The following is a 12,051-nucleotide window of genomic DNA, read 5'->3' on the forward strand; positions in this document are numbered from 1 at the left end:
AAGTTTTTGTTGGTCAGTCTTTGTCCTACAGCTCTAAGCTTTGTACTCTAGGCAAACTATAGCCTATTAAAACAGGCTTTGACCTAATTATCTTATTTTGTGTGTCTTTCCTACTGGCCCAAAGATCATTGCACACCTCTCTGGGCATATGAAAAAGCAAGCAACAAATTTTATGCAGCTCCTACGATATGTAAGGGTGCTATGGAAAGTACTAACAACCGTAAGACATAGTCCTTACCTTCCAAAGACTTACAGTCTAGTTGAAAGTACAAAACACAAGCAAATGGAGACTTAACAATGCAAGGCGACGCTGATTGGCATCTACATAGCCTATATTTAAAAAAATCCTTTGTTTTCACTTTCTCTACAACTTGTCTTTGGTGCTTGTGGTAAATAACTATGGATGACTCTATCAACCTTCATTCTACTTTCCCTCTAGAACAAGAGGTCAAAAAGCTGAAAATGTGATTTCCAAGACTGTCCTGTAACTAGATTTTCAAGGTAAAGTGAGAAGAAGCAAGGTTGGGGAGATAGGAGTGTTTTGAGGCCTTCACAGAGCCAGACACAGATATGGTGTCCAGTCACCAGCTTTGTATCTGAAGAGGGCATTGTGCTGACCTCAGTCATAGCAGCTTCCTGACTGCTGGATTTTAACCATGATGTAGCTTCTCAGGAATAGTTGCTACTACTCTGTTGCAGAAATGGGATGAACAACAGGCTGAGATGAGGACTGAATTTGGACAAGATTCCACTTCACCTCTGGTTTGCTCTGTGGCTTTGTGCAAATCATTTAATCTCTCTGTGCACTGGTCTTTCCTCTTTGGGTAACAAGGGCAACATCAATGACTCTTCTTGTAGGCTGCCCCTGCAGGTGATTACAATTCCTGGAAAACACTATCATACTGCCCTTTAAAGGGGAATGAGGATCCTGACACTATCCCACAGGCCACTTTCCTAGAATGGCATCCACTTACCCTGAGCACTTTGGAGCAAGGGACAAATTCCTGGATGCAGTGGGGACATGGCCATTGAATAACATCTCTTTTCTTTGTTTCATGTGGTTTCTATTTATTTACAGAGTGCCATGGTTATTCATGATGCTTTACAAACCATAAAAACAAGGTCTCCACCCTATAGAATTTACAGTGTAATTTAAACAGACATGCTGCATGGGCTGACAGGTCAGGCATGCCAGGAGATGGTGTTGGTGTTATATAACATGGGTGTGGAGGGTTTCTTCTTGAGTTATAAATACTTTCCAGTTACAAGGGCCTTTCATCTGAGATTCCCAAGCACTTTAGAATAGCAATAACCTCGATTGCTTTCTAAATGCACTTTCCATAAACTGCTGTGGGGACTGAGTAAATGCTTTTAAACATCTATTAATTGATCTGTACATCTGTTCATTGTCCATATTAAACAGCATGGATGTAAACATGACAGTTTAGGAGAAGTCTGCTTGGGGTTGTGGTCTGACTGCTCACAGATTACAACCCCAAAGAGGCCTGGAGCCTTGTCACAGTGTTGGGAGAGCCAGATGGGCACCTGGGTATTTTGGTCACTCAAACTAGGCTCAGCGAGGTCACTTCCTGGAGTTTGCCACATATGGGTGAATTAACAATTCAAAGTCAGTGGAAGAATTTCCACTGGAGAAACTTGGAGTCATTTCTTGGCTGACAGTAGTGGTTCTTATTTGGGTCCCAGATAATCTGTCCCTTCCCTCTTGTGCTCCTTACTCTCTTCCCTGAGCAATGGCATTTTCAAAACAGCAATATTTGTATTTTACTGCAGTTGATACAGAGTTTCACCCTCTATGTTTCACTCAAAGTTCATTTAGCGAGTGATTAATCCTGACAATTTGACTAATTCATTCAAGTCCAAGAGAAAGTTGGCCTGGGCTACAAGGTCCTGCAAGTTCACCTGGAAGTTTATGAGATAAGCATCCCTCATCCTATCCACCCTTTATACTTTACTCAGAGTTATCTTTCTACAACCCAGATGGAATCCCATCACCCCTCTGCTGTAAAAAACCTACCCAAATGAAGTATGTCAATTATTTATCAATGAAAATGGACAAATAAATAAATTAAAAGAAAAAAAAAAAGAAAAGAAATCAATTCTACTGGAATTCACCCACTTAAGCCTACAGTGAAAAGAACCATGTTTAGTCCCCACTACAAACAACACAGCATGGAAGTGGCTAAATAAAGGAATGTTTGAGACAACAAACTCTATAGTACTTTACACAGTCTTTTGTTAAAGAACAAGCAGAACTAGTGTCATACAGATTACTCTGAACTACTATGTTTTATGATATATTCCATGTAATTTAATTTTCAGCAGTGGATTGGGGCTGTTCCTTCCTTTGAAATTCAAAATAAATCTCATTATGAACCTGTGAGGAAAACAAACTTCAAGTCTGAAGTTCTATAAAAACATGAAGGTTAGGAAATGACATGTGTTTTAATGACCAAAATGTTTGAAATGATACTACTAAAAATAAGCAATCTAATTCTGAATCCTGTAACTTTCTATGTTTTGCTGATTTTACCTCAAAATCCTTCACATCAATTCTTTTTGTCCTTCTCCCACTCTTACATCTCATAAAATAATAAACAAACAAACCTGAAGAATAAAGCCCAAAGTGCCTTAGCAGGGCACATGTGGCCTCCATGACCTTAGTCTGCTGGCCTGTTTTTCCAGCTTCATCTCTGTCCACATGACCCATGGCTTTGGCTACACCAAAGAAGTTGCCCCTTCTCCAGAGATCTCAAACTTTCCTGTCCATGCCTCCTGCAATATCCTCTTTCATCTTCCCTCCTTGCCATATACTGCTGTCCATTAAAGGCCACCTTTAATATCCCTCCTCTTTGTAGCCTTCTTTATATATATATATATATATATATATATATATATATATATATATATATTTTTTTTTTTTTTTTTTAAGCTTTATTTATTTATTTTGAGAGACACAGAGACAGTATGAGCAGGGGAGGGGCAGAGAGAGAGGGAGAGAGAGAATCTCAAGCAGGCTCCACATTGCCAGCGCAGAGCCCAACGTGGGGCTTGAACTCATGAAACCATGAGATCATGACCTGAGCTGAAATTGAGAGTCAGACGCTTAACCAACTGAGCCACCTAGGCGCCCCTCTTCATAGCTTTCTATGAAGGCCCACCACACATCCCCTCCCCACCTCTTTTCCTGGAGCACCTACTTATCTCCATCTCCATGATCATATCTGTCACATCGCCTTTCAGGTGCTGGTTCATATATGCCTGTCTTTTCACCCTTCTGGGAGCTTCTTGAGGGCAGGGACCATATATAGTAATATATGTCAATTATATTATATATATAATTACATATTAATATATATAATTAATATATCTTGCTCAGTAAAGTTTTGTTGAGGGTCCTTTTTGCACTTCAAAGGGGCAGAGAGGGAGTAACTGTAGCTTAAGACCCCTGTAAACGGGGGCGCCTGGATGGCTCAGTCAGTTGAGCATCCAACTTCAGCTCAGGTCATGATCTCACAGTTCGTGAGTTCAAGCCCTGCTTGGAATTCTCTATCTCTCTGCCCCTTCCCCTACTTGGACTCTCTCTCAAAATAAATAAATAAACTTAAAAAAAAAAAAGAGACCCTTGTAAACTATTTGGAACCCTCATTTTGTAGAATTTGTCTTACCTGATGTGGGGAGTTCACTCCAAAATAATTATGACCAATTGGTCTTCAGATTATAAAATGATAAATTCCATTTTTTCTTTTCTTTTCTTTTTTTAGATTTTAATTGTGGTAAAACAGACATAACATGAAATTTATCATTTTGATCATTTTTAAGTGTACCATTCAGCGACATTAAATACATCCATGTTGTTTTACAATTATCACCGCTACCTATCTCCAGACCTTTTTCATCTTCCCACACTGAAACTCTGTACCCATTAAACATTAACTTTCTATTCCCTCCTCCTACTTTCCCTGGAAAACACCATTCTACCTTTTGTCTCTATGAATTTGACTACTCTAAGTACCTCATATAATTGTAATCATGTAATATTAGTCCCTTTATGACTGGCTTATTTCACTTAGCATAATATCTTCAAGTTTCTTCTGTACTATACCATGTGTCCAAATTTCTTTGCTTTTAAAGGCTGAACAATATTCCATTATATATGTCATATTTTGTTCATTCCTCTGTCGATGAATACTTGAATTGTTTCCATATTTTGGCTACTATGAGTAAGACTGCTATAAACATGGGTATTTAAATATCTATTTGAATTTCTGCTTTCATTTCTTTTGGATTATATAGCCAGAAGTAGAATTGCTAGATCATATGGTAATTCTGTGTTTAATTTTTTGAGGAATTGCCATACTGTTTTCCACAGTGGCTGCACCATTTCACATTCTCACCAATAGTGCACAAGGGTCCCAATTTCTTCGTGTCCTCACTAACATATTTATTTTCTGTTCTGTTTTGTTTTTTAGCAATAGCCATTCTAATGTGTAGTGAAGTGGCATCCACTGTGGTTTTGACTATATTCAGTTTGGGGCCTCTGCATCCAATGTCTTAATTTTCCATGATAAACACAATCTAACCATATAGCATGACCTGTACTTCTTCCTCATGAGACTTGAGCCTGCCTCCTGGGAAAGTTGCCACTACAGAGGAAGATCTAAAAGGTAGCAGGGCCCATAAGGGCACCTGAGTGGCTCAATTGGTTAAATGTCCAGCTCAGGTCATGATCTTGCAGTTCACAAGTTTGAGCCCTGCATCAGGTTCTGAGCTATGCTGACAGACAGCTCAGAGCCTGGATCCTGCTTCAGATTCTATGTCTCCCTCTCTCTCTCTGCCCCTTCCCTGCTCTCTCTCTCTGTCTCTCTCTCTGTCTCTCTCTCTCTCTCTCAAAAATAAATAAAACATTTTTTTAAAACCTTTTTTTTTTTTTTTTTTAAAGGTAACGGGGCCTATAGCCTGTTGTACTTCTTCACACAGGTCAGCAGGGGGCACTCTCACAAGGCTGCCCTGGAGGTTCAGCTGACAAATGACAGGGCAGTTTGCTTTTCCAGGCCAAAGCAAGGTCCTAGATCACCAGCAAGAGTCCTTTGGTTTCTTGATGCTCTTCCCCCATCCTGTCGTCATAGTGTCAGCATCAAGGAGAACCAAGCAGCCCAGACTATAGCCATGTTTCTCAAAGGAAGTGCTACTGGTATGCAGAGTGGGAAAATTCTGCATCATGTAGGACAATCTTACACACTGCAGAACATTTAGCATTTCAGGCCCCTGCCTGCTAAATGCAAGCAGTGGTTCCCGGTCATTGGGATAACCAAATGCCCCTCCCCCACCTACATCTCCCAAGTAACCCCCTCTGGAGATTGCAAGTTGCCCAAGTGAGATATGCAAAGGAATCTGGAGATTTCCGGTATCTGAACTCAAAGCAACAACTACCATAAAAAGGCTTCATGTCCAGTTGAGTAATGCTGGAGCTTAGCCAAGGAAAACGTCACAGGTTGCTTTAGGTGACCTAGATGACTCCCCTGAGTCTGTTAATGGTTAGTTGACAGTGTAAGGCTTGCATACCAGGAGAAAGGGAAAGACACTTTCTAAAAGCAAGATGAGTACTATAACCAAAAAAATATCCCAATATCGCCCCTGCTCCTGCAATCAAGACTTGAAATCTGAGCCTAGTCCCTTAAACCTTCCCCTCCCCCCTCCCGCCCCCCCCTCCCCCCCCCACCTCAGTGTGTGAGCACTGCCCTCAGCAGTCTCTGCCTTGTCTAGGCTGGTTTAAGAGACTTCACTTCCCTGTGCTGCCATAGCAACCAGGAAACAACCTCTGCTCACAATGAGAAGGATGGTGCCATGGCCCAGATCTGTAGATGCACAAAGCCGGTAACAGAGCAACAGGACCAAGGGACAACAAGGGCACAGGCAAAGAGAAGAGAGAGGTTGCCCAGAGAGTAGACAATCCAGAGCTTGAAGAGTCTGAGTTTGCAGTTTATTTTTTTCTCCCGACAAAGACACACACTGTCTAAACTGTGTGGCTGGTTGTTATTAAGAAGCTGCTGTACGAAGGAAAAATGTATTTAATAAAAGGCCCAGTGTTTGTGGTCTTCTAGGGCTCACTGCTGAGCTCAGGAAATCTTGAGGTGTGACCAGTTTTCAGCCTTCAAAACCAAGATGAACTGCCCTTGAGAAGGGTGGTCAGGAGGGAAACATGTTCACGCTCTCTCTACTGAGCCGGGGACATGGGAAGTTGGTCCAGAATAAACAGAAGCTAGAAGTCTATTTTGAACCAGAGGTAAGTCTTACAGCTGAATAAAGGCATATTTTGGGGGCGGGAAAGGAATGCTCTATTTTTCCATTTGGGGCTGAGCCATGTGTGTTTTGGTTCCGTTTGTTAGTGAGGTGGTGGGGGTCACTGGTAGACTTCCCTTCCTTGGCAAAACTCAAGAAAATAAGAAAGTTTGCTTGCACATCAATATTGCCACTGGGACCATCTTCCTTCCCCTTGGACACTAACTTACAGTCTCATTTGCTTTAGACTGAAGGAGATTCCAGATTGTCTAGAATTCAGATGGTTTGGTTCAAGATCAGAATTTCCATGTGGGTTCTAGGCAAGTTGATGGCTGTTTGGTTTTGAGAAGTTGTCCTCTGTGATTGAAATGTTGCGTATGTTCATGCCATTTCAATGGCTTCCTTGAACTGTCTGAAATTCAACCCAGAGGACTCATACTTAACATAGGCCAAAAAAAATTTTTTTTTAAACAATAAAAATAAATCTCATTTTAGAAGATTTTAAAGAGGTGGCAAAATTCCCTTGTACTGGAATTTTATTTCATTGAATCCTGCCAGGAATAAGAAATCCAGTGGGGTTCTTTGAAAATTTTTGGATCATACAGAGATTTCCATTGTCTTGGTAGTTTGTCGTGGTATTTGACCTTTGCTATGTTAAAAGACATATAAAGTTTCAAAGGACCTCTGTAGCCAGCAGCATTCACTTACTTACAAGATATGCAACTACTTTATAGGGTCCTAAATAGCCAAATTAGGTAATGTTACATAGCATCTGGAATGTATAGAAATTCTCCCTGTGTACAGTCGAAGTGATGGTTGGAACGGTTTTCCCCTATTTAAACTGCCAGCTAGTCCAGCTCTAATTTCAAAGTTATCTGCTGCCCTTGATGATTCTGACTACTTATTTGCATACTAGGAAATTTTAACTGGCCTGTAGCCTACACTCTACCCTATTTAAGACTCCAAGCATGAATGGCTCTCCTGAAAGTTGCAGAGGGTAAAACAGAACAGAACTCTGCTCTGGGTTCTACTAATTCTGAGGTGTGGAGAATAAAACCAGTTGCTAAGAAGAGTGGTTGTGTTCTGTGACACCATGGAAGCATTCAGAGAAAATCAGTCACTAAAAAAATGTCGGGGTGCCTGGGTGGCTCAGTCAGTTGAGCGTCTGACTTCAGCTCAGATCATGATCTTGTGGTTTGTGAGTTTGAGCTCCAGAACTGGCTCACTGCTGTCAGCACAGAGCCCACTTGGATCCTCTGTGCCCCCTTTCTTTGCCTCTCTCCTGCTTGCACTCTCTCAAAAATAAACATTTTTTAAAAATAATTTAAAAAACTAAAAGATGTCAAACATCTTGCACAAGTAGTATTGCTACAAAGGGGCCTTGGATCAAGGTGGTTTCTTTCCATTGCAGGATTACTTGAACTGGAAGTCCCCAGAAGATTATGTCCTGGTCAGCAAACCGCAGGATGACGGCATTGCCAACCAGCACACCTGGAGCCTCTTTCTTCCTAAAACATTCAGTACTAGAAAAGGAGCCCTGATCCTCTATTCAGAAGGTTTAGCCTTATCAGCATGGACACCCGAAGGGAGGAGAAAAGGCCCCTACCGCTCCAAAGGCCACAGGAAGAGGCTGGGTTTTGAACTGCACACACTCCAGGACCTCAAAGAAGCCATCCTGGCATACGGAAGGGGACAGGTAGGCAGAACAGTCCTGGGTTTGGGGAAGATGCTGGCCTGTGGGTCTAGAAATCCAGTTGTAGCTTTGGCTATAATTTCCCAGACCCTAGAAAAGGTATAAAACACTTGGATCTCCATTTCTTCATCTCTATAATGGGATTGTACTCTTGGCCTCATCTGCCTCACTCAGTTGTCAAAAGGCTTAAATGAGATAATGTATGTGAAAAGGCTCTGAAAGGATAAAGGGCTATATTACCATCATTTTGTATTTTCCTTTCCGTTAGAGTAATACAAAGTCCTTTTCAGCTTCAGACAGATCCAGGCCAGCAGACATTTCATCAGAATCCTTGAAATCCTGTCTCATAGCCACAAGCATCATCATCATACCTCTGATGTTTTTGGCTTTGTGGAAATGAGAAGGAGAACATTTTAAATATTTACCTTGAGCCCTTCAGCATCTGCAGAAGTTAATGAGTTTTTCCATTCTGAATTTAATGTTAAGGGAAAATCCCTGTGCTCATTTTTCTGATTCATATGTTCTAACGTCTTATGAGATGTCCACATGGCCCCTGCTTTATATAACTGCATGCATCAGCCCTTTGGCAAGGCCATGTGAGAGTCTAGGAAGATGTATCACTTTATACAATTCTAGGCCATAGATGCTGGGTCACTCCCTAGTTCGTTTTTTTTTTTTTTTAAGTTTATTTTTTGAGAGAGAAAGAGAGTAAGAGATTGAGAGTTGGGGAGGGGCAGAGAGGGAGAGAGAATCCCAAGCAGGCTCTGTGCTGTCAGCACAGAACCAGACATGTGGCTTGAACTCACGAACCTCGAGATCCTGACCTGAGCGGAAATCAAGCCTCGGTCGCTTAACTGACTGAGCTACCCAGGCACCCCCACTCCCTAGCTTAAAAGTCTGCTGGCTTCTCATTCCCCACAGGATAAAGTCATTGGCTACCTATACCAGGCTCTTCATGCTGACTTTCTCTTCCATATCCAGCCACATCTACCCCTTGTTCTTACCACCACCTGAACTGTGAACCTGAGACCCTACCCATATGAATAGCTTACCATTCCCCAAATACTCTGTGCCCTTTCCTGACTCTATGCTTTTGTATCTGCTTCTCCTGCTCCTGCTTACCCTTCAAAATATGACTCAGATGTCATTTCCTCAGTGACGTTTTCTCCACTTCTCTAGGCAGAGATATCCCATTGCTCCCTCCTCTGTGAACATTCCCATACAATCATGCATTGCCATTTATCACTTTGTCCATCTGTCACCATCTCCTTGAGGGCAGGGACCATGTCTAAATCATTTCCTGAAAATAGTGAGTACCCATAAATGTTTGTGGAATGAATAAATCGATCATGTAGGATACTTCCAGTGTTTCTTACATCATCTCCCAGTATCATTATTGGGCAACTTATCACCTACCCCACCCTAGGCAGAGCTTCCAAAAGGAAAGATTCCTCTGCTCCTTTCCTTCTTTCAAAATACAGAAAAGTATTGTATGAGAAGTATTTTATTTAATCTTCACAGTGACTCTGTGACATATGGTTTTTCTTGCCCCCTTTCATAAATGAGGGAACTGAGGCTCAGAGGAGTTAAGTGACCTGGCCAAGGTCTCAGAGCTAGTAAATGACAGAGCCAGAATTCAAACCTAGGATTGCTGACCCCTCCAGGGCAGGCATGCTTTGCACTTGTGCCCTATTGTCCATGGACTTGGAAGGGCCTCCAGATGTCACTGTGCCAGGACTTGGCCTGTTTGCCCTCACATTCATTCCTCACCTTTAACTTACTTTGCTCTACACAAAAGTAGGGTTGACCACAGACTATATATAATTCCACAAACATCTGTGTCAACTGGCTTCTAATTGAATTTGCCCGTGGGAGACACTGGAAGGAGACTGGAGAGAGAAGAGAAGAGCCAAGATATTTCTCCCCTTCCATTCTATCTGCAGGTGGTGAGGAACACTTGCATCACCTCTGTGGTCCAGCTCCCAACAGACAGGCCCAGTGTGACTCTTCACCAGGTTCCTCCAGCTGACCCTACCTGTTCCTCCCTCTGTCCTTGAGCCCAGGGATGGTGCTGGTTTCCTGATGTTACAAATCTCAGTGTTGCTTCACCATATTTCTGGCTTCTGAGCTCTCTAATCACCGGTGCAACCAAACTCCCTGAATTAAATTTTTGCTGTGTTTAAATACTTGAGTGGTTTCTGTTTTCCTGGTTGGACCCTGCTGTATAGGCCAACTTATTTTCAAGAGTAAGAATACCTTCCACAGCTTTCAGACACTTGTCAATATGGCTTAAATATTTCAGGCAGCAGGGATATTTTTACTCTGTAAAGTAGAAGAGTCTATTTGGGGATGGCTTCATTTGGGTTAGACTTGGGCTCAGTGAAAAAGGGAAGTTCCTGTCTTCCTGTGGTACCCACTTAACCAGATATATAACACACACCTGTAACGAAACAGAACACTGTATTCTACCACCAAATGGGTAGAAGAGAAATGGTGTGAAGAAATCAGAAAGAAAAGAACTAGTTACAGTGTAGAAATTTAAGATTAAAGGACATTGGGGCACCTGGGTGGCTCAGTCAGTTAAGCGTCTGACTTCGCTCAGGTCATGATTTCCCTATTTGTGGGTTCGAGCCCCGCATCAGGCTCTGTGCTGACAGCTCAGAGCCTGGAGCATGCTTTGGATTCTGTCTCCCTCTCTCTCTCTGCCTCTTCCCTGCTCATGCTCTGTCTCTCTCTCTCTCTCCCTCTCTCTCAAAAATAGATAAACATTAAAAAAAAAAGATTAAAAGTCATTGTAGGTTGAAATAGGAGGAGCAACCTGAAGGGATTTGGGATTAAAGAAAATGAACAGCTTGGAAGAGGAGAGCTTTGTGAACTGTAGACCACCATCTGATTATGAAAACTACAGACTGGCAAGAAGCTTTTAAAATCTTAATATCCGGTGCTGGGAAGACTCTGGGGAAATAAGCCATCTCATACATTAGGAACACACATTCACAAGACTTTCTGAAGGGCATTTTGGCAAAAGCCTATATAATACTCTGATTTAGCATTCTACTTTTAGGAATTTGCCTTAGGAAATAATCAGAGATGTGCCCAAAGATTTATGCACAAGAATGTTTACTACAGGTTATTTATTACTATACAAAGCATTGAAAATAATAAACATCCAACAATGAAACATCAATTAAATAAATTATAGTACAGTCATATAATGGATTTGGGGTTGGGCAATAAAATCATGTAGTAGTCATGAAGAACATGAGAAAATATCCACAGTATGTTTTTAAGTCAGGTTACAAAGTAATATTCATATAATAAAAACACCAAAGTTCTTTAACATTTTTTGGGTATTTACTATGTTCCTGCCACTGCTTTAAGTACTTTTTGTATGTAACTCATGTATGCTTCCCATAAGTCCTGAGGGTAGGTACCATTATTATCCCATTTTAGAGGTGAGGAAATTAAAGCACAGAGAGTTTGAGTCATTCACTTAAGATTATACAGTCATGTAGATAATTGCACCAGAATTCAAGACTAGCAATAATAGAAAACATCATCTCTCTAATGTAATTCCAATTTTTAAAAATTAGTTATATAAGCAGAGGGATACATGTCAAATTTTAATGATGGGTGGTGGAATTAAAAGTCATATTTTTATTCATACATGCATTTTTACCAAACATTAATTTTTTAAGTCATGGAATTTTATGAAGTCATGGTATTTTAAAAATTAAATTTAAATCTATGGGTAATCTTTCATGTTTATGTGGATTCCCTGTACATATGTAATTAAATCAGATTTCCTCCTGTTAAAAAAATGAATAAAAAAAATTTTTTTGAGTAAAAATCTATGACTTTGAAGGAAGTAGACAGTGACAGAGAGTGAGGTTGACCCTCAAGAGCCAGATGAGATCAGGTAGGGAAATGAGATAGAAATAGTACTGTAATTTAGGCCCACCAATCACCACACTATCTGTTCCTCAGGGTCAGTATTTCCTTGTCAAAATAGTATATAGTTGAAGAGTTAAAAACACCACACTCAAAAGAACCAAAAT

General features: G+C 41.0%; 1 protein-coding gene across 1 annotated transcript in view; it reads left to right on the forward strand.

The window, feature by feature from the left end:
* Positions 1-5,891: 5,891 nt before the first annotated feature.
* KIAA2012 (KIAA2012 ortholog) overlaps positions 5,892-12,051 on the forward strand; it is a 110,084-nt gene continuing 103,924 nt past the window's right edge. Inside the window, exons 1-2 of the mRNA XM_042949753.1 lie at positions 5,892-6,304; positions 7,712-7,996. Of these exons, the coding sequence (XP_042805687.1) occupies positions 6,221-6,304; positions 7,712-7,996 (369 nt within the window). The 5' untranslated portion in view covers positions 5,892-6,220. The remainder of the gene's footprint in view (positions 6,305-7,711; positions 7,997-12,051) is intronic.

The sequence above is a fragment of the Panthera leo genome, chromosome C1, assembly GCF_018350215.1.
Source record: "Panthera leo isolate Ple1 chromosome C1, P.leo_Ple1_pat1.1, whole genome shotgun sequence".
Classification (NCBI taxonomy): domain Eukaryota; kingdom Metazoa; phylum Chordata; class Mammalia; order Carnivora; family Felidae; genus Panthera; species Panthera leo.